This window comes from Bos javanicus, chromosome 29 (genome assembly GCF_032452875.1).
Source record: "Bos javanicus breed banteng chromosome 29, ARS-OSU_banteng_1.0, whole genome shotgun sequence".
Taxonomy (NCBI): Eukaryota; Metazoa; Chordata; class Mammalia; order Artiodactyla; family Bovidae; genus Bos; species Bos javanicus.
In genome coordinates, this window is record NC_083896.1 from 43237833 (window position 1) to 43261875 (window position 24043).

Sequence of the window (24043 nt, forward strand, 5' to 3'; positions counted from 1 at the left end):
CCATGGAATTTTCCAGGCAAGAATACTGGAGTGGGGTGCCATTGCCATTTCCTGCTCCAGGGGATCTTCCCAACTCAGGGATCAAACTCACATTGATTAAAATAGTGTGTGGAAGTATTCACACCAAAGTGTTACCAGTGGTGATCATGGTTGGTGACTTTAGGAGTGATCTTTGTTTTCTTATTACCTTTCAATATTTTCTGAATTTTTTGGAAGGTGCATACATTAATTTTATTATGGGGGGTGGGGGAAGAAGTTATTTTTAAAACCAGTTGAAGCATGTCTTCATGGAACCTTTGTTTGCTTCCAAACCTGGGTTCCAAGAATGCTCTAAAGAAGGGTTTCTGCCCAACATGAACCAGATGGAAATGAGGCCAGCTGGACAATAACAGAAAGTGCAGGACGGTGTGAAGATGGGGCTCCACTGCCCACTCTGAGCTCCAGGGGGAGGCAGGAGTAAGCAAGGAGAGCTCCCTGGAGGAGGAGGGTCTTATGGTACGGGCAGGATGTGGCCCAGGGTGAGCCAGGAGACTGCATTTCAGGCTAGGGGCCCTGTCTGAGCAATGGCAGGAGCCCACTGGGCCAATACAGGGTGTTCGTGGGAGTGGGTGGGTTGGGGCACAGAGGCCAGGGAGGTGAAGAGGTTGTACCTGTGAACTACATGAATGAGCAGAGGGAAGAGTGGGCAAGACAGAAAGAAGTAGTGGGTGGGGGAGGGGCGGTCTCACACCCAAAACACATGAGAACAAGCTGGGTCACCATCGCTGCTCCACTGCCCACCATCTACCTGCCAGATGTCACACACGCACTTGAATACACTCATACATAGATGTGCACACACATCCATGCACTCGTGTACACACATAGGCACATGCATCTGTGTACTCGTGTATACATGCAAGCATGCTAAGTCACTTCAGTCACGTCTGACTCTTTGTGACACTATGGGCCACAGCCCCCAGGCTCCTCAGTCCCTGGGGTTCTCCAGGCAAGAATACTGGAGAGGGTTGCTGTGCCCTCCTCCAGGGGATCTTCCCGACCCAGGGATCGAACCCGCATCTCTTATATCTCCTGCATTGGCAGGCAGGTTCTTTATCACTAACACCACCTGGGAATGTGGCCTCTGGCTTTAACCTGGACAATCAACCCCCTTGCAACCAAGGAGGTCTCTCCTGGCTCGGGTCCAGTCTTTCTTGAGTCCCCCACCCAGCGTGCACTGCTCCCCACCCCACCTCGGCTGTGGGAGGTTGGCCAGCTCCTGCTGCACTGCTGAGAGGGGGGCCCCTGGCTTTTAAGCAGGATTCAACAGGAGGGTTTTGTAGTGTGGGGATGGGCTGAAGGGACAGGAACAGGGGCAGGGAGACCAGGGAGGGGACAGCTGTAGAGACACAGAGGTGGGGGAGGAGTTAGCCGGGCTCGGCCACTGGAGGGGTTGACAGGTGGGGTGCAGGAGATGTGAAATAAGATTAGGGATCGAGGAGTGGATTTGAGGAGGGGGCAGAGATCTTGGGGTGATGCTGAACTTGAGGAACCCACGGGGTGCCTGGAGACACTGAAAGACTCAAGAGAGCAAAGCGGTGAAGGGGAGGGCATTAATGACGGCAGACATGTGGAAGGGAGGGGCCGTGGGCGGGGGGCTGGGCCACGGCGCTGGCTGGGACGCATGGGGTTTGGATGCCTGCTGGTGACTCGGGCTACACACACACACACACACACACACACACAGAGTCCTCACAAAGCACGGATGTCGCTCCAGCCTCACGCCAGCCCCCAGGTTGAGAGGACCCCGGGCAGCGCCTCTCCTGGGTCAGCCCTCAGTGCCCCTGGCACAGGCAGGTACGAGGCGGCAGGGGTGCAGAGGGGCAGAGCTGAGGCCGCCCAGCCCACGCAGGGTGGGAGCTGCGGGACCTCTGAATCTGTCCCTCCCCCAGAGCTGGGTTAAACTTTACCCGAGGAAGTGACTACGAAGCCCTCTTCGTCACCTGGTCACAGTGACCCCAGCCTGAGTGACTTCAGCCTCCTCTTTCCCCACTTCCCCAGTCCAGCTTCTCCCAGAGGTCCAGGGGCAGCTGTGTCTCTGGGGAGGTGCTGGTGGCTTCAAGGTCACACCTCATAGACTTAGGTCCCAGCCAGAGCCACCCTGAGTGACGGCACCCAGACACCCCCCAGGCTGAATCTGCATGGCGGGCACTGCTGCCATGCCCTGGGCAGCCTCTGTGAGGTGGGCGCCTCCAGGCAGGCTCCATGGCTTTTTCTGAACTCCTGGACCGAGTGGGCAGCCGGGGCCGGTTCCAGGTTCTCCAGATGGTGGCCCTGGTGGTCCCCATCACGTGGCTCGCCCCTCAGAATGTACTGGAGAACTTCTCAGCCGCCGCGCCCAGCCACCGCTGCTGGGTGCCCCTCCTGGACAACAGCACGGCCCAGGCCAGTGTCCCCAGGGCCCTGGACCCCCAGGCCCTCCTGGCTGTCTCCATCCCACCAGGCCCCAGCCGTGGGCCCCACCAGTGTCGCCGCTTCCGCCACCCACAGTGGCAGCTCTTGGACCCCAACGCCACGGCCACCAACTGGAGCGAGGCCGACACGGAGCCGTGTGTGGACAGCTGGGTCTGCGACCGCAGCGCCTTCACCTCCACCATTGTGACCAAGGCAGGGGCCTCCCCTCAGACCCTCCCCAAGTCCTGACACCCTAGAGGCCAAAGTTACAGATCACAGTCGGCTGGATTCAAAATTGCCCAGTCCTGAGGGATGGCAGGGGGAGTCCCACCACCGTTGGCCTCCACATTCACAGGCAGCTTCCAGTTCCTCCTTGGCCGCATCGTCCTACCAGGGTTGATGGCAGGAATGAGCTTGCAGGAGCTTCAGGGGCAGTCCGCAAAGAGTCACTGGGTTCCCAGAGGCAACCTCCAGCGGATGTGGGAGACAGGAGAGGCGGCCCACCCAGCAAGCAGAAAGGGGACTCTATGAAACAGAGGGAAGCGGCCTCTGAAAGCCGGGAGAAGGCGCCAGCGTGGGTGGCTGCTGTAGAAGGGCCCGGCAAGGCGGCGGATGAGCCCAGAGAGGGCCTGACCCCGGACCTGGGGCAACAGGGAGCTAAGGAGGGGCTTAGGCAAGGGGTGATGACCCCCAAGGTCACCGGGCCGGACACCCAGCCCTAGCTCCCTGGGCCTTCCCATCTAGCACCCTCGCCGGCCCCTTTCCCGCCTCCTGAGCTCAGATCCCCAGCCCCCTCCTCTCCCACCTGTGGGACCTGGTGTGTGACGCTCAGGCCCTGAGGCCCATGGCGCAGTCCATCTACCTGGCCGGGAACCCGGTGGGAGCAGCTGTGTGCAGCCAAGTCTCTGACAGGTGAGGTGCCTGGTCCCCTCGCTGCCGCTGCGCCCCAAGACTCCGGGCCCTGACTGGCCCTGAGCTGGCGGGTCTGGGGAGAAAACTCCATTTGATGTGGGTCTTTCTCCTGAGACCCTCCAGCTGTGCCGCTGAGCAAGCTCAGTCCCTCTCTGGGCCTCGGCCTCACGGACTCCCCTCTGGGGCCATGAAAGGTCATTGTTCTCATCAAACATTCACTGCTAAAGCCTGCTCAGCCACAGGTTGCTACTTGGCTGACCAGCTGCTGCTTGGCTGCCGCTGCTGACGGGGAGCTCACCCCCTGCCCAGTGCCTCAGGGGCCGCTTCCTGTGCTCACAAGCCCTCTCTCTGTGGATGCAGAATGTGGGTCTGGACCCGGGAGTCGCTCAGTGGGCAAGCAGAGGGCGGGCTCCAGCGGTCCAGACCCCCACGGCCAGCACTGTGGCACCCCGTGGACCCGGCCGCCCTCCCCGCATGCATGCCGCAGGTTTGGGCGCCGGCGGGTGCTGACCTGGATCCACCTTCGGGTGGCCGTGGCAGCCACGGCGGCTGCCTTCACCCCCACCTTCTCCATGTACTGCCTCTTCCGCTTCCTGACGGCCTTCACCGTGGTGGGCACCACGCTGAACACCTTCATTCTCCGTAGGTCCCCGACCCTGGCCGGGCAGGGGAGGCTAGTGCGGGCTCCCAGGCCGACCCACTCGGTCTTGCAGTGGCAGAGTGGATGTCAGCACAAGCCCGCGTCTTGGTGGTGACTCTGAACTCCCTGGGCTACACCTTCGGCCGGGTCCTCCTGGCTGCGGTGGCCTATGGCGTGCTACAGCAGCTGGCTGTCTCCGTTCCCTGCTTCCTCTGCTTTGTGTACTCCTGGTGGGTGCCGCTCAGCTCCCTCCCTGCAGGAGACCCACCCTCCACCCTGGGCGCAAAGGCCTGGGATGCAGAAAGCCAGAGGGGAGCCACAGGAGCCTGGCATGGCCCCAGCTCCCCACACCCCCTACACCCTGACGCAGGGCCTCTCCTTCCCCTGCTCCTCCCAGGCGTCTCCTCCCCCTCCCTGCCCATCACCTCTCAGCCCGTCCCCTCCCCTGTCCTTGCCTGCCTTGGCATGTGTGCCTCCGGGCACGTGTTCTGAGCCCCTCCTTTGTGCCAGGCCTGGCAGCACTAGGCCAGGTCGGGGCGGATGGGATGCAAAGCTACAACACACACACACACACACACACACACACCACACAGCACTCCGAGAACACAGTCACTCCTCAGAGCAGGAGGCAATCACATCTCATGCAGCAGCTCTGAGCAGAGGTACCTCTACCCGGCCGGCGGCCTTCGGGGTTGGCAGACTGGCCCCCATATCACGAGAGTGAAGGGCAGAGGTCAGTGAGGCGGACTCCAGGGCCCGGTGCTGATGCTGGCCCGCTTGCCCTGGCAGACAGGCCCACACAGGGGCTATGGGCACACGTGCGTTTGTGACTCCGCTACTTCATCACTCCAACAAATGGCCACTGAGTACCAGCACAGTCGGGGCCCTGGCTGTGCCCGGGGAGACAGCAATGAGCAGGAGAGAAATCCCATACATCAGAGTATCACAGACCACTCAGTTTAGGGGGCCCATCTGAGGAGGGGACCCCATGGCCGCTCAGTTCCCACCAGCTTCTCTGCTTCTCTTCCAACCCAATTTCTCGTCGTGAGACACGTCTGCACATGCCAACCCACGCCAATGACCCCGCCACCCTTGCCCGGCCACCTGTCGCTCGGGCCCTGCAGCCCATGAAAGGGCACCGCTGTCCTCTCCCAGGACCGCCCCTGTGCCCATGGCTCTCCTTCTCCAAACGCTGCAGGCCCCCACCCCACCCCGGCCTGCCTCTCCACGGCCTCCAGCCACCTGGGTGATGTCCCCATCTCTACTGTCTCAGCATCACAAACGTGGCATCTCCTTAGACCCGCTCCTCCCCGGGGCCTCCCCAGCGTTGACAGCAGCCCCCACCCACAGGTACTGGAGTCAGAGTCGCCCTGACACCTCCCTCTCCTTCACGGCTACTGCACACCTAGTCCAGCAGGTCACGGGGTCTTGTCAACTCTACCTCTGATGTGCGCTTTAATCCCCCTCTCTGGCTCTGCAAACCCCCAAGGACCTCAGGGCCCCACCTGCTGCGGGGGGAGCGTGTCTGGCTGGGGCACCTGTGTCCAGCGGCAGGAGCCCGTGCAGGGTGGTGGGCACAGAAAGGGGTCCGAAGCCTGGATGGTGCAGGGGGTCTGGGCTTGATGTTGAGGGGCTGGGAGACAAACCAGTGTTAGGGGTTGGGTCCTGCCACAGGGAGGGGGCGCTGGGAGGCGTGGGGCTGACTGGCACCCAGGAGGTGGTGACTGTTGCCTGGCATGGGCCAATGGGCCAAAAGTGAGGCAAGGGCCGTGGGCTGGTCGCCTGCAGGGGGCGCTAGAGGCGACAGGCGCTGGTGACTAATGGTGCAGGTGGAGGGGGTCTGAGCCCCACCATGGGTGTGAGGATGTTTGCAGGAAGGGGCTCCAGGGGAGGGGCCAGCTCAGGCAGGAAGGAGTGGCCATGGGGTGAAAGGCGGGCAGGAGGGCCCTGTGACGTTCAGGAAGGCTGGACAGTGGGGCCCCTGGTGGGCCTGCAGGACGGCGGTCCTGGAGCCATCAGGGGCGTGTTCACTGCACACAGGCCCTCCCAGCCCTGGCTCCCAGGTGAGGTCGGGGGAAGGGCCTCGGGGTCAGGAGGGAGGCAGGAAGGAAGGACAGGGACCCCCAACCCCAGCCCAAGAGAGGGAGGAGGCAGAAAGGACCTGGCCCCCGCAGCCAGCGCACTTTGCTGCTTGCCAACCTCCCTGCCCCCCGACTTCAGCCACCCTGAGCCTGGGGCAGCCAGTGAGGCCACTCCTTTGGCAGAAGGGGCAGAGAGGCTCGTGCAGGCCAGGCCCTGGGGGGCACAGGCAGAGACCTCCTGCTCTCCTCCCTCTCCCCAACCCCAGGTGGCTGGCAGAGTCGGCACGATGGCTCCTTATTACGGGCAGGCTGGAGCGGCGCCTGCGGGAGCTACAGAAGGTGGCCACCATCAGCGGGAAGAGGGCAGTGGGGGACGTGCTGACTGTCGAGGTGAGGCGAGGCTGGGCCTTCCCCCAGGGCTCAACCCTCAGACCCTCTCCTGTCCCTGAACAGGGTCCCTGGCAGACGGACGGAGGGCCCCAGGCCCCCAGGATGGGGGTCGTAGGGAGGAGGGCCAGGCCATTGACCGCATGCTGACAACCCTCCCCACCCTCCATCCAGGTCTTGCGCTCAGCCAAGCAGGAAGAGCTGAGTGTGAGCCAGACTCCTGGCAGCCTGGTCGCTCTGCTCCACACTCCTGGACTGGGCCTCCGGACCTGTGTCTTCATCCTGTGCGGGTAGATGCCCCTCTAGTGTGCGCTTAACGACCCCCACCCCACCCGGCCCCAACCTCCGCCTCTGGCTGACCCTCGGGCCACCAGCAGCCAGGGAGCCTGGAGTCAGGGCTCTGCTGGCATCCACTGGCTCTGCTGACTCTTCTACTGGCCCCACTGGCTAAGAGGGCCTCTAAGACCAGGCCTGCAGCACCGACTCCCTCCATCAGGCTCCCACAGGAAACTGCCCAGGGCCAGGAGGACTCAGGCCGGGACAGGTCAACAGGAGAGATTAGCAAGGAGGATACATAGCAAAGTTGCTGGGAGAACCACAGAGCCCAACAGACAGAGGAGGCAGTTGGAGAACTCAGCGGCAGAAAGGCACATCTACCCTGGGGCTTCCCAGGTGGCGCTAGTGGTAAAGAACCCCCCTGCCAATGTAGGAGATGTAAGAGACCCAGGTTCTATCCCTGGGTCGGGAAGATTCCCCAGAGGAGGGCATGGCAACCCACTCCAGTATTCTTGCCTAGCGAATCCCATGGACAGAGGATCCTGGTGGGCTAAGTCCATAGGATCACAAGAGTCAGACACGACTGATGAAGCTTAGCATGCACGCACGCACCCTAGTTTGGAAGAACCAGAGAGGAGGGAGAGGGGTTATCAGAGACCAGGAGGCAGGACCACAGAGAAAGGGGCTGGTCAGTGGAAGCTGGAGCCATGGAGAGGACGCAGCCACTGGCAACAAGGTGCCCGGAGAGGGAGCAACACTTCAGCTTTGCCCTAGTCCTGCCTCCAGTCTCTCCCCAGTGCCTCCCATTGGCCAAAGCTCAGGAGACGCGGCACTGGCAAGGGAACCTGGGAAATGTAGTCCATAGCGACCACCCCACCAATGGGTACAGAGCCAGCAGGGGAGGCTGGAAGCAGGTCAGAGAGCAAACCAGCTGCCCCATCCCCAGCCTGAATTCACCTGCGCACCCCCCACCCTCAAGTTTGCCCTTGGTTTCACCTTCTATGGCCTGATCCTGGACCTGCAGGCCCTAGGCAGCAACATCTTCCTGCTCCAAGCCCTTATTGTGGTCGCGGACATCCCCCCTAAGGTCGGCACCCTGCTGCTGCTGGGCCACCTGGGCCGCCGGCCCACACAGGCTGTGATCCTGGTGCTGGCGGGGCTCTGCATCCTGGCCAACGTGCTGGTGCCCCACGGTGAGCAGGCGGGCCTGGATGCACGTGGCTGCAGCCAGAGGTTCCCTACCTGAGAGAGCTTAAGCCACGAAAAGAGACCTCTTTTTCCCCCATCAAGAGGGCACTGGACTAGAGTAGGGCCCACTTAGGAAGGAGGCTGCTGGGCCGTCTGGACGAGATGGTGGCGGTCCACACTGGACAGCATCATGAAAAATTGTGGAGACAGAATAATAACTGTGACAGATTGCTGGGATTGGGGGGGAGGCGTGTTGGGAAGGGCAGAGAAATGGAGGGGGTGGAGGAGGACTCCCAGGGTCTGGATCTGGGAGTCTGGGTGGGAGCAGACTGGGCGGGGGGTGGTGGGGCAGGGAATGTCGTCACTTAGGACACAGTGCATGTGTGAGGTCTGGGGACACCCAGGTGGAGGTGACAAGCAGACATTTGGAAGATCATGGGGAAAGCCCGGGACCCCCGCCAACAAGCCTGCCAACCCCATTTCTATCCACAGAGATGGGGGCCCTATGCTCAGCCCTCGCCGTGTTGGGGCTCGGGGAGTGGGGGTTGCCTTCACCTGCTTCGCCATCTACACTGCCGAGCTCTTCCCCACTGTGCTCAGGTGAGGCCCACAGAAGCGGGACTTCCGGGCTGGGAGGGTGCTGTGGGCGTGGCCTCCCCTGGGGCCCTGTGCCAGATGGCCACCCAAGCAGGAGCCATCCTGGGGCCTCTAGTCCGGCTGCTGCGCATCTATGGCGACTCCCTGCCCCTGCTGGTGTGCGGGGTGGTACCCGTGCGGAGCGGCCTGGCTGCGCTGCTGGTGCTGCCCGAAACCCAGAACCTGCCGCTGCCCAACACCATCCAGTGAGTGGACGCATCCCCGACCATTCCCTCCGCCCTCCCTGGAGCCCCAGAACAGGGCAGGCCTGGCCACCCACCCCCATTGCCAGACAAAGGGAGAAGCAGAGGCCCAGAGAGGGACAGGACTGGCCTGGAGTCACACAGCACCTCTTTGGGAGACTAGAGGCCCAGGGCTCAGTCTCCCAGCTGACAGTGTGGACTCGGTCCCCGGCCCTTCATTCCGCCATTTGAGACCTGAGTGGCCCACCTACCCCCAGCTCCACCTTGAGACAGGTCAAGGGGGCAGCATTTTGTGAGGTGGAGAGCTGAGGGTGTGGTAGTGGTACTGGACATTCTCATGGGCCCCAGACTCTACTCCTAAAGCCCCGAGATGCCTATCGGGGGCGTCACTCCCCATCCATCCCCCATCACGTGCCCAAGAGCAGGGCAGCCGTATCTCCCGAGTCCTCAGGACAGACACAGGTCAGGAGTAGTAACTTGCACCCACGAGACACAACCCCTCCGTGTCTTTCCTGAACAGAGTGGTACAGAAGGCGACACGCTTCCAGGGACGCCCTGTCCTGAAATCCACAGGGTTTTGGGCCTCCTGGGAAGCCTGCGATGGGATGACTTCTCGGCAGAAGGACAGCAATGGCCTTCCTTTCCAGAGGGCCTGGGGGCTGCCCCTCCAGCTGAGCCTGGCCTCGCACTGTCTAAGGAGCTGCCTCCAACACAGAAAGGGCAAAGGATGGTGTGACTGGCAGGAGTCTCCCCGGTACACCGTCACCCGCCCCTCCCTCAAGGCCGCAGAGAGGAGCAGAGCCCGCAGTCAACCACGTGCTTCCTCACCGCTCACTGCCCCTGAGCTGGGAGGCTGACCGCCAGCCCCTCACAACCTCGCCAGCTTTTCACTGCACCCCAGGGGCTCTGCAAGAGCAACAGTGAAGTCTCATATCCTCAGCTTCATCAGAAAGATGGCTCCAGTCCCTCCCACGCCCTCCCAACTCCAGCCACCCGGCCATGTCTTCTGTCTGGATAGCCTCTGCCACCTTCTCTCCCTGACAACAACCCCCGCCTCCTCCCAGACCCAGGGCCCAACACAGGGCTTTAGTGAAATTCTCACATGGCTGTGACCACACACCTGTCCCCCAGCCTACCAGCCTGTGAGTTCCCAGAGGGTGGGGTGTCCCCATGTCCCCAGCTCCCCTAGAGCAGAGGGGCAGTGGTGCGAGGGAGATGAGAGAGCGAATAAAGGAACGAACAACTGCCCCTCTCCGGCTCTGTGATGTGCCCCAGGGTCTGCCTGGAAGGGGAAGTGGGGACTCCTTGCTGGGGCCACCCTTTCCCGGGCCAGCTTTCCTGCCCTGAGTGCCAGCCAGGGGCTGCATTTTCCAGCCTCTGTTGTGGACCAGGCACCGACCAGGCTGGACGCCTCAAGGCATCATCTCGTTGCATCTTTTCCTGAAGCCTTTGAGGCAGATGTGGCCCCATTTACGTGCGGGAAAACCAAGGCTCACAGAAACTGACTGCCGTGACACCGAGCTAAACGGGGGCAGCGTCAGCAGTCGAGCCAGGTCCGAAGGTCTCCGGAGCCAGCTCTGGCCACTACCCTCCAGCCTGCGCTCAGGCCTCACAATCCCGGCGCTCGGTGAAGCTTCTGGAGGGCACAGACACCATCTGAGAACCATCCAGAACCCCTGCACTGGCACCACTTACAGGGAAACCAGGGACAAGGGCTCAGATGGAAAGGGATGACCCCTGAGCTCTCATGGCCCAGCTCACACACACGTGGGTGCCCAGCAGGCCTCCAGCAGCCATGCCATCTGCTGAGCCTCCCCTGACCTGAGCTCAGGTGCTCTCTGGTCCGCCTGTGTCTCTGCTTCCAGGTGCCTCAGCAGAGCGCCACACACCTCTACACACACACATCAGTGGTGTGTACACACGCACACGTGGGCACACACATGAGAAGGCTATCGGGAGATCAGGAAGCAGCTCCCTGGCCCCAGGAGATGGGCTCACTCCCTGGCTTGGTCTTCTCTGCCTGGGCCTCTGGGAGGTCCTGACCTTTAGCTATCTGCCTCCAGTGAAGACCCCAGGACAAAGGGGATGGGGCGGGGATCGCATTGGTAAAGATACCCAAAGATGAGGCTGTGCCCCCTGCCCTGGACTTTCTGTCTTGTCCACCTGCTGCCCAACTGAGCCCCCGCTGCCTTACTTCCCCTTGCTTAGCATTCCTTAGGGCCCCAGGGTGGCCAGAGGCTTCCAGAAGGCAGACCCCAGGGCTGGTGGAAGATGACTCCTCGTCTCCCCGAGGGTGTCTTCCAGCTCAGCAAGTGCTCAGAGCCGTCTGTCTGCCCATATTCAGAAGGGCCTTGCGCCTGGTCCTTCCAGGTGGTCTCAGCCTGCCAGGACCCAGGGGGGCCCACCTAGTGCCCACATGGCACTCCTCACTTAACTCGTGTGTGCGTGTTCAGCCACTTCAGTTGTGCCCAACTCTTTGCAATCCCATGACCTGTAGTCCACCAGGCTCCTCTGTCCATGGGATTCTCCAGGCAAGAATACTGGAGTGGGTTGCCATTTCCTCCTCCAGGGGAGCTTCCTGACCCGGGGATCAAACCCACGTCTCTTACATCTCCTGCATTGGCAGGCAGGGTCTTTACCACTAGCGCCACTTGGGAAGCCTCACTTAGCAGGACCCGGACGCTGGGAGGCCCAGGGCCCTGGCCCTCTGGGGCAGTGAGGGAGAAAGTGTCATCACCATGGTGGAGTGAGTGCCCTGCCAAGGGCAAAGGGGCCTCCCTCAGCAGCAACCACAGGCCTGCAATCAGTTGGGCTCTGCCACCCGAGCAGCAGGCCTTCACCTGGGATGCACCCTCCCTCTTGATATCCATCACAGGGAGCTTCTGGCCCAGCAGCTGCTAGGCACCCTGCAGGGCACCCCTGCCAGGCACCCCTTCAGTCTCCTTCCCCCACTCCCCCCATCATAGCAGTAGAAGCCCCAGGCAGCGGGGACAGGAAAATGCCTCAAGACCCACTTTGGCGATTCTCCTGCCTCCAGCCAGGCCTGCAGCTCACCCGGGAGGTGTGTGAGGAGGGGCAGCGCCGGCCACACAGGCTCCACATCCACTGCCAGGAGGGCCTCGTGCCCAAAAAGCCCCCGCGCTGGCTGAGCTTGCGTTCCCACACCTGGGGGCCTGCCTGGCCAGTGCAGGTCTTCACAGTCAAAGGTGTCAGCCAGGCTTCACTGTAAGCTTCTTCCCCAACCCCGTCCTTTGTTCTCCCCTCCCATCCCCTAGAATCTCCTGACACATCCCTGCAAGTATCAGTGTCCAGGAGCAGGGTACGCAGAATTTCACCCATCCCCATGCTGTTCAGACTCTCCTGGGGGTCACTGCCAGCCCAGCCAGACACCAGGAGCCCAGGTCAGGCCCAGGCGGTAAGTTCAACATCAGATGCACAGGATGAAGGGGTTAAGACCAAGGGGACTGTCTCTTACAGACAAGCACACTGAGTGAGTGGCAGAGGCCAGGAGTCTTTCCTCACTACTGAGTCCTTGGGTGGCAGGGCTCTTAGCTGCCTCACACAGAGAGCAAAACACAATCGCACAGCCACACGGCAATGAGTCAGAAGGGAGTCCATCTTCCAAGTCCTGCACTGTCCTTCTTTCTGATCCCCTACTCCGATAGACTGTTCGAGGCCACTCTAGAAATTTCTGGAGTAAGGATGTTCCCTTCTTGACACCAAGGAATGCCTGCCTCCTGTGTTTGTTTTCTTTGGCTAGTGGTGATGGGGGCAGGAGAACCCGAGATAAGTCTCTACTCCTTGGACAGGGAGAGCAGCAGCAGAAGACCCTGGGGTGAGGCCATCACCAGCACAGGGACAAGACATCCTGACAAGGCTGCCCCGCATCTGGCCTCGCGCAGGCTCCCGCAGAGGGTGACAGCTGACCTCAGTGAGTCTGCCCTCCAAGACTGTGAGCAGTAGGAGACAAGCGAGGCCCAACCCTCCTTCCTGGTGACTGGTTCAGGAGAGAGGTCAAGTCCATGGAAATCCACCCCCTGGGGCGGCTGGGGGAGGACTCACTCTCCCACCCTGTTAGGACTCGGGGTGGACGGAGGACTCTCAAGGGCCACTGGGACACACCCCATGAGGGGAAGGGTCCCAACACAAAAGCATCATCGCAGAATGGAGGGATGCGGGGGGAGATGAGGTGGATCTGGATGGGGTTCCGGTGGGCATTGAGCCCAAGGACGCTGGGAGGTGTCCAGGCCTAAACAAGGACCAGTCTTATGAAACTGTTGCAAGAATGCGCTGGCCGGGGGTGGAAGTTCAGGAAGCACAATAGGGCGATGAAGGAGGGCGATAAAGGAGGGCGATGAAGGCTGACGATGAGCCAAGAGCTCGAGAAGGCAGAGCCTGGAGCAGCGGGGTGGGGGGCAAGACCCACCAAGCAGAAGGCAGAGGAGACCTGAGTGATAGAATGTGGCTGAGTCCTGTCTCCAAAAGCCTGGTGCTCCAGCGTGGCCCCCTGGCAGATGCAGACTCACCCACACTCCCGAGGATGCAGGAGTACAACCGAGGATGCACAGGCCCTCATGTACAACCTCCACCTTGAGAGTCTCGGCTTCTTTCGACCAAGTGGATGAACAAATACAGACCCATCTGCGCATGTCTGGGACCCTGGGGACCTTTCGTGTCCCCATGAAGAAGCAAACAGCTGGTCTGAGGTGTATGGACCCTTCTCCCACCTGCAGCCCCAGGGGCTACCCACTGTCAGCCAGTGGGGGGCAAGGTCCAAACTCTAGAGATGTAAAAGGGGCAGAGACCCCAGAGTTAGGCGGAACTGGGGGAAAATTTGGACTCAGATACTGACCCACCTTGAGACCTTGGACTAGCAGCTGAAGCTCTTCCCACCCATGAATAACATTACCTCCCCCGAGGGCTGTGTCAAGGCTGTCCCCCCCACTCCCCACGCACATGCAGCCACCACCTTTCTAGCCACTAGAGGGCAAAAGGATGCTCCCACCTCGGGATTTGTCCACCCCCAGAGTCCGCCTGCCAACGTAGGAGACACAAGAGACTCGGGTTGGATCCCTGGCTAGGGAAGATACCCTGGAGTAGGAAATGGCAACCCACTCCAGTATTCTTGCCTGGAGAATCCGATGGACAGAGGAGCCTGGTGGGCTACAGTCCATGGGGTCGTAGACTCAGACACGACTAAGCACACACACAGGCACTGAGAGAAACTAAGGTCCGTGGCCAGTGGGGCCAGAGACCAGTCATCGCTTTCAGGGCTGGGGGCTGTCCCCTGCCTCTGTCCCCAACCTGTTGGGACGTGAGGGTGAGACAAAGACAAGCCGCCTCAAGGAGCTCAAAGTCATGCTCAACTCAAACCTTTGGACGCTACTTACCAGCTCTCATGGGCTCCAGTCTGGGCCCAGATCCCAGCCCAGAGCTGAGACCAGTGTCCCAACAGCACCCAACCCGAACAAACTGCACAGGACCGTTGGATTTGGAAAGTTTTGTTTTCTTTTCCCACACATTTCCGGGGTTGGGGTGTTTTCCAAGACTCAGACACATTTGTTAACAAAGAGAGAAAAAAAACTGGGGGAGCAGGGAGCCTGTGGGCAGAGAAGTGACCCCAGCAGTCCGCGGGCTATGCCTGGCTCCCCCTCTTCCCTGCTGCCCGCGCCCAACGGGTGCCACAGGCTGCTGCTCGCGATATCTAGATTATTTGTCTTCAATATATATCTGCATTTGCCTTTCCCCTCCCACCCGCCCCCCACCCTGCTCCTCCAGCAGCTTCCCCATCAATGCACGTCGCCCGGCGGCACACAACAGAGCAAGCCTTCCCAGGCCCGAGCCCCTTCCCGGGGCGGGGCACCAGGCAGGCCCCTCCTGGTGGGCGGAGCCATGGAATCTAGAGGCCACCCAGGCCCCGGCCCCGCCCCGCCCCTCTATGGGCCGCTCCGCCCACCCTCCCGCCCTTCTCCCACCGACTCTGGAAACCCAAAGGGAGGAAAGGAAGGGAGAAACCTGACACACACAAAGGAGAAGTGGGGAAGGAGGGTGGGGACTGAGAGACACAGCAAGCCTGGGGTGGGGACTGAAGGGCTCGGGGAGAGAAGGAAGGCAGGAGGAACAGAGGGAGCAAGAAGAAAAATGGAGGGAAATGAACAGGACGAGTAGCGGACACTGTACAAAACCCCCAGCCTTCCTTCCCGCCCAACCCCACCAAAATAAAACTACCCCCCTTAAAAAAATAAATCAACCCAGGGCTGTGAGCACGTGCCCTGCCCGGCGGGCGCAGAGCTGAGAGGGACAGACAGCCCCAGGACGGACGATAACTCCGCGCCGGACAGCCGGCAGGAGGAAGGGGACGAGCACGGGGTTTTCCTTTCCTTTTTCTTTTTTTTGCGTTTCCTCTTCGTGAGAGAAGTCTGAGGCAGCCAGGGAGTGGGTCCCCAGGGCCCCGGCAGGGAGAGGGCCGCACCCTCCTCCCGGGCTCTCCCGGGAGGGGCAGCTGGCAGTGGGGCGCGGTGCCGGGGGCTCAGACGTAATACTCCTTGTCTTTGTTCTTCTTGGCCTTGCTGGGCGTCTTGGGGGCGGCCGGGGCCTTCTCTTTTACCACCGCCCCGTTGCTCTGGGCCGAGTTACTGATGTAGTTCCGGCTCTGGTCCACCTGGTAGGAGCCCTCGTCGCGGTTGCGGTACTTGTACATGGCATAGAGGAGGATGAGGATGCAGAGCGCCGCGGCCGCCACGATGCCCACCACCATGCCCGTGGTGCTGCTGGACTCCCGGATCACCTCCACCGCGCCTGGTGGGCCCCGCTCCCCAGGCCCGGTGGGGTTGGCTGTGGGCAGATGGGGGAAGCCGGGAGCGGAGGTCACGCCGGGGCGCAGGGGAGGGGGCCTCCGCGGCTCGAAGGACGTGGGGGCCCCGGGCCCCAGGGGTGGGTTTTCCAGCAGGGGCTGCAGCGGGTCTCGGTGGTTCATTTTGCCCGCTGGCAGGTTGGGAGCCGGGGCGGAGGGGGCGAGCAGCACCCCAGGAGCGCCCGTCGCCCCATCTGTCCTGAGGTTGGGCCGGGGAGCGGGCTTGCGCGGGGACAGGAGGGTAGTGCGGTCCGTGACCAGGGGAAAGGTGGTGTAAAAGTCCTCGTCGTCCGTGGGGGGGAGGCTGGAGTCAAAGACCTCCCCGGAGGCAAAGCCCGAGGCCTCGATAGGTTCCTCGCAGTCGCTGTCGTCCTGCTCGGCCTGGCAGGGGCCCCCGGCGGGCGGGCGGCGGGCCGCGGGCGGGGGCAGGGTGTCTTGGGTGGCACCCACGCCGGTGAGGAAGGGGTAGAAGGTGGGGGGTGGGGGCACGAAGGGGGATCGAGTGGCCACGGGAGGGGGGTCTAAGGAGTCCTCCGTGATTATGGGCAATATTAACTCTCCTCCTAGAACAAGAGAGAGAAGAGAAAAGACAGGGCGTCAGCGAGGGCCGGGGCGCAGGCGGCCGGCACAGAGAGAGAAATAACAGCCTCACACACCCAAATCGGTTCCAATTGGCTTTGGCGGAGACTAGAGCGGGCTGGGCCCGACCGCCAGCCGGCCGGAGCCCTGCGCTTTAAGCGGGCAGCGGCTCGGATGCTCTGGGCACCCCACGCACGGGCTCTGTGGCTCTCTGGGTTTTGGTTTTTTGTTTGTCTTAAGAAACCAAAAGGAACAGAAAGGAAAGGAAATAGAAAAGAAATGGAAAAAAACAAAACAAAAAAACTCTACTGGTTTAAGGTTTTAAAAACAGATACAAGAGCAGCATTTAAACAAACCTAACAACAATATCTTTTAGGGCTTTTTCTAGATTTTTCTCTTTTTTTGCTTTTTTTTTTTTTTTTTGCTTTTGTTTTTAAAAAAGAAGATAGCATACCACGGAATTCAGGCAACTTACATCAACAAATAGGCCGTGTGATTTTAGCATGAAGAAAAAAATTACAAACAGAGCTGTGTAAGCGGGTTCTCCCGGAAAAAATAAGAAAAAACAACTTTTCCGTACAACGTTTCCTGTCTATCTGTTTGGTATCTCCCTCCCTCACTCTTCTCTCCCTGAACAACTAGCTTCCTCCAGAGTACTCTCCTCCCTCACTTGTGCCCTCTCCCCCTCATTAAACACAAAACTGAAATGTGCACAGTGAAGGCTGGCATTGAGGAATGTTACCATAACTCGGTGTCCACGGCGTCGGAGGGAGGGAGGGAGCAGAGGGAAGGGGGCTTGGGAGGAGGTACAAGACAGGCAGAGGTGTAGGAATAGCCTCAGAGGTTAGAGGACTTGGGAGGGGATGGTCGTGGGAAGGGGCTTTGAGAGCTAATTGCAAGTTGGCCACGGGGAGAGGAGAAATTGAACGTGGGACGGGATGAGGAGTGGCAGGGAGTCACAGACACACCGGAGGAGGTCCTATCCACAGGACTTGGGAGTGGTAGTGAGAAGCCATGTGGAGTTAGGGAGGTGAGGAGAGACGGGAGTGAGTGAAGGAACTGGGCAGGAACACATGATTCTCGAGCTAACCTAAATCCCCAACTTTCTCTTTCTTCACCCTCCACCTCTGACCCCCACTGACTTCCCCCCTCCCCCTCCCCAGAACCCCCATGGGCCGCCAGGACCTGGCCAGGGCTTGACTGCCTCTGGCCTTCTTATTATTGTTAAAACAATAATAAAACAACGGAAAGAAGAAGAAAGCAAAAAAAGAAAAGAAAATACATACACAGCCATCTGGGAAGGAGGTACTCACTAATATAGGGCCCAGGAGAACTACGGGGGAGGGCCTCGGGGTTGGGAGCCTAGGTCTGATAGCTGGGGTCCCCTGGGTAGAAACTGCAATTCCCATCAGCCCTGAAGAGTGAGAACTACAAATCTCATTAGCCCTTACAGGGGTGTGGACCACAATTCCCATCAGCCCCTGGGTCAACAACTACAACACCCATCAGCCCCCTGGACAACCCCTCTCAAACCAAAACACTGCAACCCACTGGTCTGGGGCCCAAGGGAGCTGAGCCCCGTCTAGGGGGCTGGTGGAAGCACTCCCTCCTCTTGGAGAGGCAGCTCTGGGTCTGGTGGGGGTGGTAGGTTTCTCTTCTAGTACTCCTTCCAGCTCAGCTCAAGCCATGCCCCCTATCAGAGTGCTTATCTCTGATCTCTCTGCAGCATTTGATCTATACAGATCACACCACAAGCCTCCCACCCCGACTAAGGGAAGCTTCTCAGGACTCCATTGGCAGATCCCTCTGTCCCATGCAGCCAGGTCAGCCATGTGCCACCACCACGTCTTGGCACCTCTTCTCCTCCTCCCCCTACCCAAAGTGCTCTGGTCTCTACCCTGCTGTTCAAACACCTCTGTTGATCCTCTGGATCACAAGCTCCAGCAATCTGGCAGAGCCATCCTTGGTCGCAGTAGCCAGCTCAGCCAAGATCTTGCTATTGAACTCACAGCCTCGCGAAGCTCCTCAGACTGCTCTCCCCACCAGGATCTAACCTCCCCCTGGGCAGGAGCTCACCTGCACCCCAGATTGTAAAGCCTCTGAGCACCTGGCCTTCCACAGGCTCAGCCACCCTGGAAAACTGAGCCAAGAACAGAGAAGCATGTTCTGTGGGGCTGGGACTGTCCAATACCAGCTTGTCATGGAAGAGAATGCTGAGGCCTGGAGTGGGCAGGACTTCCAAGCGTCAGTGTCAGGCTACTTGAATGGACTCTTCCGTCTCTTCTGTGGCTCTTGGAGGCCAGGGAAGGGTCATGTCTCACAAGGAGCCCCAGAAGGCCTGACTCGTCCTCCCCATGCCTGCAGGAATCTGCTAGGCTGCTTACCTCTTGGCTTCGATTTTAACCTGGGAGGCCAAGACCTGTTCTATCATGAATTCCTATGTGACTGTGGGTAAGTTTCTTTCATTTTCTGGGCTTTATAACACTAGGGTACTGGGCTCCAGGCCCAGAGTGAGGCCAAGGCCTGGCTCCCAGCCTAGGGATGAACACAGTTGGTCCCCCATCCCTACCTGAACCCTACACCCACCAAGGATAGCCCAGCAACCTGGTCCCTGGGTCAGGGGCAAACTCAGCTGTTAGGTCTGAGGAGGAGGCTGGTAGCCCATCAAATGGTGACATCTGGGCCCAATTATGACAAGGCTCCCTTCCCTGCATGAACCCTGAACACATCTGGGGTACTCACTGCGGGCCCACACCACTTGCCCTCATCCTGACCTTTTGCCTTCTGTTCAGAGCACCTTCCCTGATATCTCACTCATACTTGAATCCAACCAAGGACCTCCTCTTCCAGGCAGACCTCCAGATGCTCCTCTCTGCCCTGGATGCCTCTGACACCATGTCCCTATTCTGTCCTGGAGGCACACGTCTGGACTCCCTGCCAGGAAGGCCCAAGGCCCATCTGTCTCTCCCGAGTATCCAGCACTGGGCCTGGCAGAGAGCAGGGGCTCGCTGTGTTTCGACCAGGGAAGGGAGGAAATTTCATCAGACGTTTCCTCTGAGCCAGGCCAAGCTAGGTATCTGAGCCAAAGGGCTGGGAGCCCCTCTCATGGGCCCGAGCAGCTGGCTTCTGAATATCTTTCCTCCACAGCGCCCCCAGGCAGCAGGCACTTCTGAGAGTTCAGCCTGGCAGGAGCTGCTCCATGGGCCCAGCTCTCACCCACAGTCTCCTCTACCTTCTGTCTGAGACTGGGCCACCAGTTGTTCTTGAAGACTTTAAGATCAAGGCTCGTCCTAGACAGGCTTCTCCTTGACAAGCTACCTATAGCTGGGGCTCCAGCAGAATGCCAGGCCCACGACATGGGACCAGGAGACCCATGCTGGGGACACATCACAGCCCAGAGGGGGCTTATCAGGCCAATTAGGGCACAGATCTAGCTGTCTACCCTCTTGCTCACCCCCACCCCACTAGATGAGGGTATTCAGGGGCCTCAGGCCTTGGATCACAGACAAGTCCTGCCCATCCTGAGTCCCCCACCCCACAACCATTTGCTGTAATTCACTGGTTCTTTAAGTCCTCGGGGCACACAGGCTCCCAGGATCCCCCTGTGAAGCACCCCACTTCCCTGATCCCTGCCTCCAACCCCTCCCAGGCCTGGTCACATTGACCTCTTGCCCCTGCCCTTCAACCCCAGCCACTTCTTGCCTCCATCTCCGGGGTGTGGTCCTGCATCCTCAGCTCCTCTGGGGCTTTCCCCTGGGTCCAAGGCCTTGAGGGCATCTCCTGAGGGTGCCCTGCCCTCACCCACAGCCCCCGCACTGCCACACCTGCCCCTTGACGCCCCCTTCTCATGGCCCTGAACACAAGCCTCCATCCCCCACACCATGTCCCCCCTGGGTCCCACAACCCCTACCCTCTCCATAAGACAACACAATATTGCAACCCCACACTGCCTTCCTTCTCCAGCACCCACTTAAGCCAGCCTGGGTTCTGTGGCGGTCAAGTCACACTCAAAATATGGTACCGCGTTTTTCTGAGGTCATTCATCAGTCCAGAAAGGGTCAGGCAAGCTTGCCCCAGTGAGGAGTTAGTGGGGCCTGGAGGAGGGGAGAAACCTTCAGAGACTCCTCACTGCAGAAGTCCAGCTGGGGGCTCCCCAGGTCGCTCTTCCCACTGGGCATCTGGGGTGCGGACTCAGGAAGACTCATGGTGCCTGGAATCCTGGGTCCAGTTCTACTCCAAGGGTGCACACTGGGATGGGGTGCCCCTGGGGGTCTGATAAGGGCCCTAGACAGCCTTTCTCCCCTCCTCCATTTCAGGCAAATGCAGCATTGGGGGAATATTCACAGGAGCATTTATCATAGATACCACTCACCCTCTGCTCCTCAACTGAATTTCAGTGCATGGCAGTCCCCTTACTAAAGGGAATTCCATTCTGGCCAAGGAGATCACAAGCCACTCCCAAGCACGCTCCCCGCCCAGCAAACCCTGGCTCTGGGGGCTGCTGGCCTGGCAAGCTGGACCCTTTCTGCTTTTAGGGCACAGAAGGCCCTTGACTGGAAATCTAGCCAGGAACTCCATTCCCACCCAAGCAAGATCTGCCCACCCCCAAAGAAGCATCTAGAACTGAGGCTGAGAGAGACGAAACAATCGGTTGCCTGAGGCCTCATCCGCCAACCCTGGGTGCCCTGTCCAGGCTGTGACTTTAAGAAGGCCACTAGTCCAGCATTTAATGGGGATTAGAAAAACAGCAGCCCTTCAGTGTGGCCACAGCCCTGCAGGCGCATGGTTTGGCAGATTGTATCTTTGTGCAAAATTGGAAAAAGCCATCCTGTCTTGCTGGTGGACACAGCCCCGCTCCAGGGTTCAGGACACACGGCTTGGCAAGCAGAGCACTGGCGAGATTTCAGCCCTTACTCACCTGTTCCAGCAGAGAACAATCTGTGCAACTGTGTGCAGTGGCCTGAAGGGTGCCACCCCTCCCCATCCGAAATCCCCGCACAGCAAGGGCAAACAAGGGCCAAGGTGGAGTCAAGGTCTGAGACGGTGAGGCGCATTCTGTGTGCACACACGTGCACCCACCCCTTTGAGGGGTCTGTTTCTGTGCACCTGGGCACGTGTCTCTAAGCATGTGTGTGCATGTGCGTGCAAACATGAACCTTGATGGATCTGGGCACATGAGCCCACATGGCAGCGAGTCTTAGCGGACGTTCGAGCATGTGAGTGAGTCTGTGCTCTGTACGTGGTTTGTACGCGGTTTGTACGTGGTGGTCTGAGCTCATGTGTGCCCGTGTGAATGCATGAATCTGTTCCTGAGGAGATGCGAGCCTACCACCAAGGGTCTGAGCACATGCGGTGTGCCTCTGTGACCACCTCCTTTCCTCGGGCACTGAGACTACATTTCCCAGCATCCCTTGCAAGTAGGTGTGGCCATAGGAGGGAACAGTGGGCAGTGCTAGTACTGGCCCATAAACACTCCAGGATGCGAGTCTTTGCACTCTTTCTCCTTCCAGTGACCTTGCCAACCTCGTGTTGAAATGGAGGAGCCACAGGTTGGAGGACCCTGGGTTCCCCGAGCACTCCTGCTAGTCACCCGGGTAGGGCTTCCCCTGAGTGAGAAACTTCCCTTAAAGGACCCACTCAGATTCAGGGATTATATGTTACAGAAACACACATTACCTTCACTAGTACAGACACAGCCCCAAGTGGGTGTCACATTAACAAAAACCTGTGGCCCTCAGGTAACAATCCAAGGAGATGGATTTGGAGGCTGGAAAGATGCAGGACCACATAACGCAGCCGCAGGACAGCTGGCATCTTGGATTAGGACACGCCTGTGCCTGCTGAGCCTGAGGCACTAAGGAAAAGTGCTCAGAAAGTCAGGATGGCAGGGCCGGCTTTCACCTCCTGCATTCAGTAACATGTTACAAAAAAGAGACATCGTTAGACAAGAACTGGTGGGTTCGCAACAGAGATGAAGGGACCAGAGAGAGCCCAGAATATGAGGCCTGCAAATGTCAGAAGAGCCGCTGCCCCCCAACTCCAAATCTTAAGAGAGAAGACTGGAGACGGCTTTCAGGGACAGTGGCCCAGTGACACTTCCGCTTGAATAACAGGGTTCAGCCTGGCTTCTAGGATCAGACTAAGGATGCGGTTCCCCACCAATTGTTCCCAACGCCCTCAAGATAGTCACCGCTAAATTAAGAGAGAAGACAGAGAAACAAGGAGATAAACAGGCTTGAGAATGATGCCTAGGAGAGAAGTCTGAGTGTGGGTCCGTTGACTGAGCCTCAAAACCACCTTTGGGCCCCCAAATATGCACAGGAAGTGGACTGTCAAGGCTGTGGGGCCTCCAAGGAGGATGCTTTCGCAACACCCACCCAGAGATGGCCATGAAGGATAAAGGACTGGGAGGGACCTGCCAGAGGGCAGCACCAGGGCTCCAGACAAAGGAGAGCAAAGTTTCTCCAGACAGCAGAACATGGTATCAGGGGTAACATCCCCACCCCTGAGGGCAGAGCCTCGAGCTGCCTGCTGGCTGGATCTCCCAATACTAGGAGCTACAAGCTGCTGTGTGCCCTCCATCCTTTCTTTTGGATGCAGGGTTTTATGGTGGTGGTTGTCTCTGGTGTTATGGGTGTGTGGTCAATGAGATCAATTATCCTTTTAGTTAATGGGTATCCAGACCACATATGGGTACCCAGGAGCTAAGTCTGAACCCTATGGAGAGGGTCCATCTTGCAGACATACTCCCCTCTGAGAAGACTGTTCTAATCAAGTTGCAGGGAGGGGGGCTTTGGGTGTCCCCCTTGGGGGTGGGTGGGTGTGTTCAGTGGGCGGGAGAGAATGGAATGCACCATTTGTGACCCAAAGCCCAGACTGTGGCAGATAAATGGCTAGCTGGTCACCAAATCTGTTTTTGCTTCCTCCTGTGAGCACAGCAGGGCCATGCCTCCCAGCCTTCCTGGAAGCTAGGCTGTGCCACGGGGACGGTGCTCTGGTGGGCAGCATCAGCAGGACCCACGCGCCCCTCTCCCTCCCAGGCCTGGCTCATAAACCCTCCCCTTGTGCCCCTCCCCATTCATCCCCTTCCACCACAACTAGGGAAGTCACGGTGCAACTTCAAGGTGGACCGAGACTGACTCTGAATCAGCGCTTGGAAAACAGCTGCTCACCCATCAGGAACAGTGTTTACGCGAAGGAGAAGTCAATTTCTGTGTGTTAAACCCTGGTGTTGAGAGCTTGTTTGTTGTAACAACTAGCGTTATCTTAAGACAGGCTAGAATCTGAACACATCTGTGCCTCTGATTCTGAGCTAGATGTGTGGGTCTGAGCAAATGGGTCAATGCCTGTGGAACTGAGCATGTGTACGCCTCTGAGGCCCCGTGTGCACATGCACGGGAGCAGAGCCTTGGAAGGGATGCACATATGTGGGCTACGTGCATGAGGCGGCTTCTCTGGGTCTGAACGTGGAGGTTTATGTGAAGCCGAGTACACATGTATGTGCGGGTCCCTGTGGTCTGTGTGCTCACACGGTGAACAGGAAGCCAGGCATTGTACTGCGTCTGAAGATGTGTGACTGGCCAGAGGGTCCACGGATATGTAGGTGTCCTTCTGTGTGTAGCTGCGTGTGTATCTCTGAGTGTATGAGTGAGTGTATGAGCAGCTGTGAGCACCCACGTGGGTCAGTGTTGACCTGACTCTGTGTGTGCACGTGTGTGTACACCACTGTGGGACTGAGTACGCATACGCATGCCTTGAGGGCTCTGAGCACATGTGTGTGTCCGAGCTCAAGGGCCCGCAGGTGAGAATGAGCTGAGATGGGCCTTGAGGAGCTCCTCTCCCGGGTGGTGGGGGA

At 59.4% G+C, this 24043-nt stretch overlaps 2 protein-coding genes across 18 annotated transcripts in view; one reads left to right on the top strand and one right to left on the bottom strand.

Annotated features, from left to right (window-relative positions):
- Positions 1 to 1297: 1297 nt before the first annotated feature.
- SLC22A12 (solute carrier family 22 member 12) lies at positions 1298 to 13381 on the top strand. Its single transcript, XM_061407652.1, is given in 15 exon segments — positions 1298 to 2645; positions 3241 to 3345; positions 3833 to 3987; positions 4059 to 4215; positions 6333 to 6456; positions 6628 to 6726; positions 7595 to 7922; positions 8410 to 8448; positions 8451 to 8554; positions 8593 to 8759; positions 9014 to 9053; positions 9105 to 9218; positions 10622 to 10666; positions 11794 to 11981; positions 13303 to 13381. Coding segments are annotated over 15 exon segments (2145 nt in total). The 5' UTR covers positions 1298 to 2244.
- An 860-nt stretch (positions 13382 to 14241) lies between these two features.
- Positions 14242 to 24043, bottom strand: part of NRXN2 (neurexin 2) — a 110535-nt gene continuing 100733 nt past the window's right edge. For 10 of the 17 annotated variants that reach the window (XM_061406834.1, XM_061406833.1, XM_061406832.1 and 7 more), the window contains one exon: positions 14242 to 16172. In XM_061406834.1, coding sequence (XP_061262818.1) covers positions 15286 to 16172 — 887 coding nt within the window. In that variant the 3' untranslated portion in view covers positions 14242 to 15285. The remainder of the gene's footprint in view (positions 16173 to 24043) is intronic. The other 7 variants (XM_061406838.1, XM_061406846.1, XM_061406836.1 and 4 more) reach the window with 1 other exon arrangement.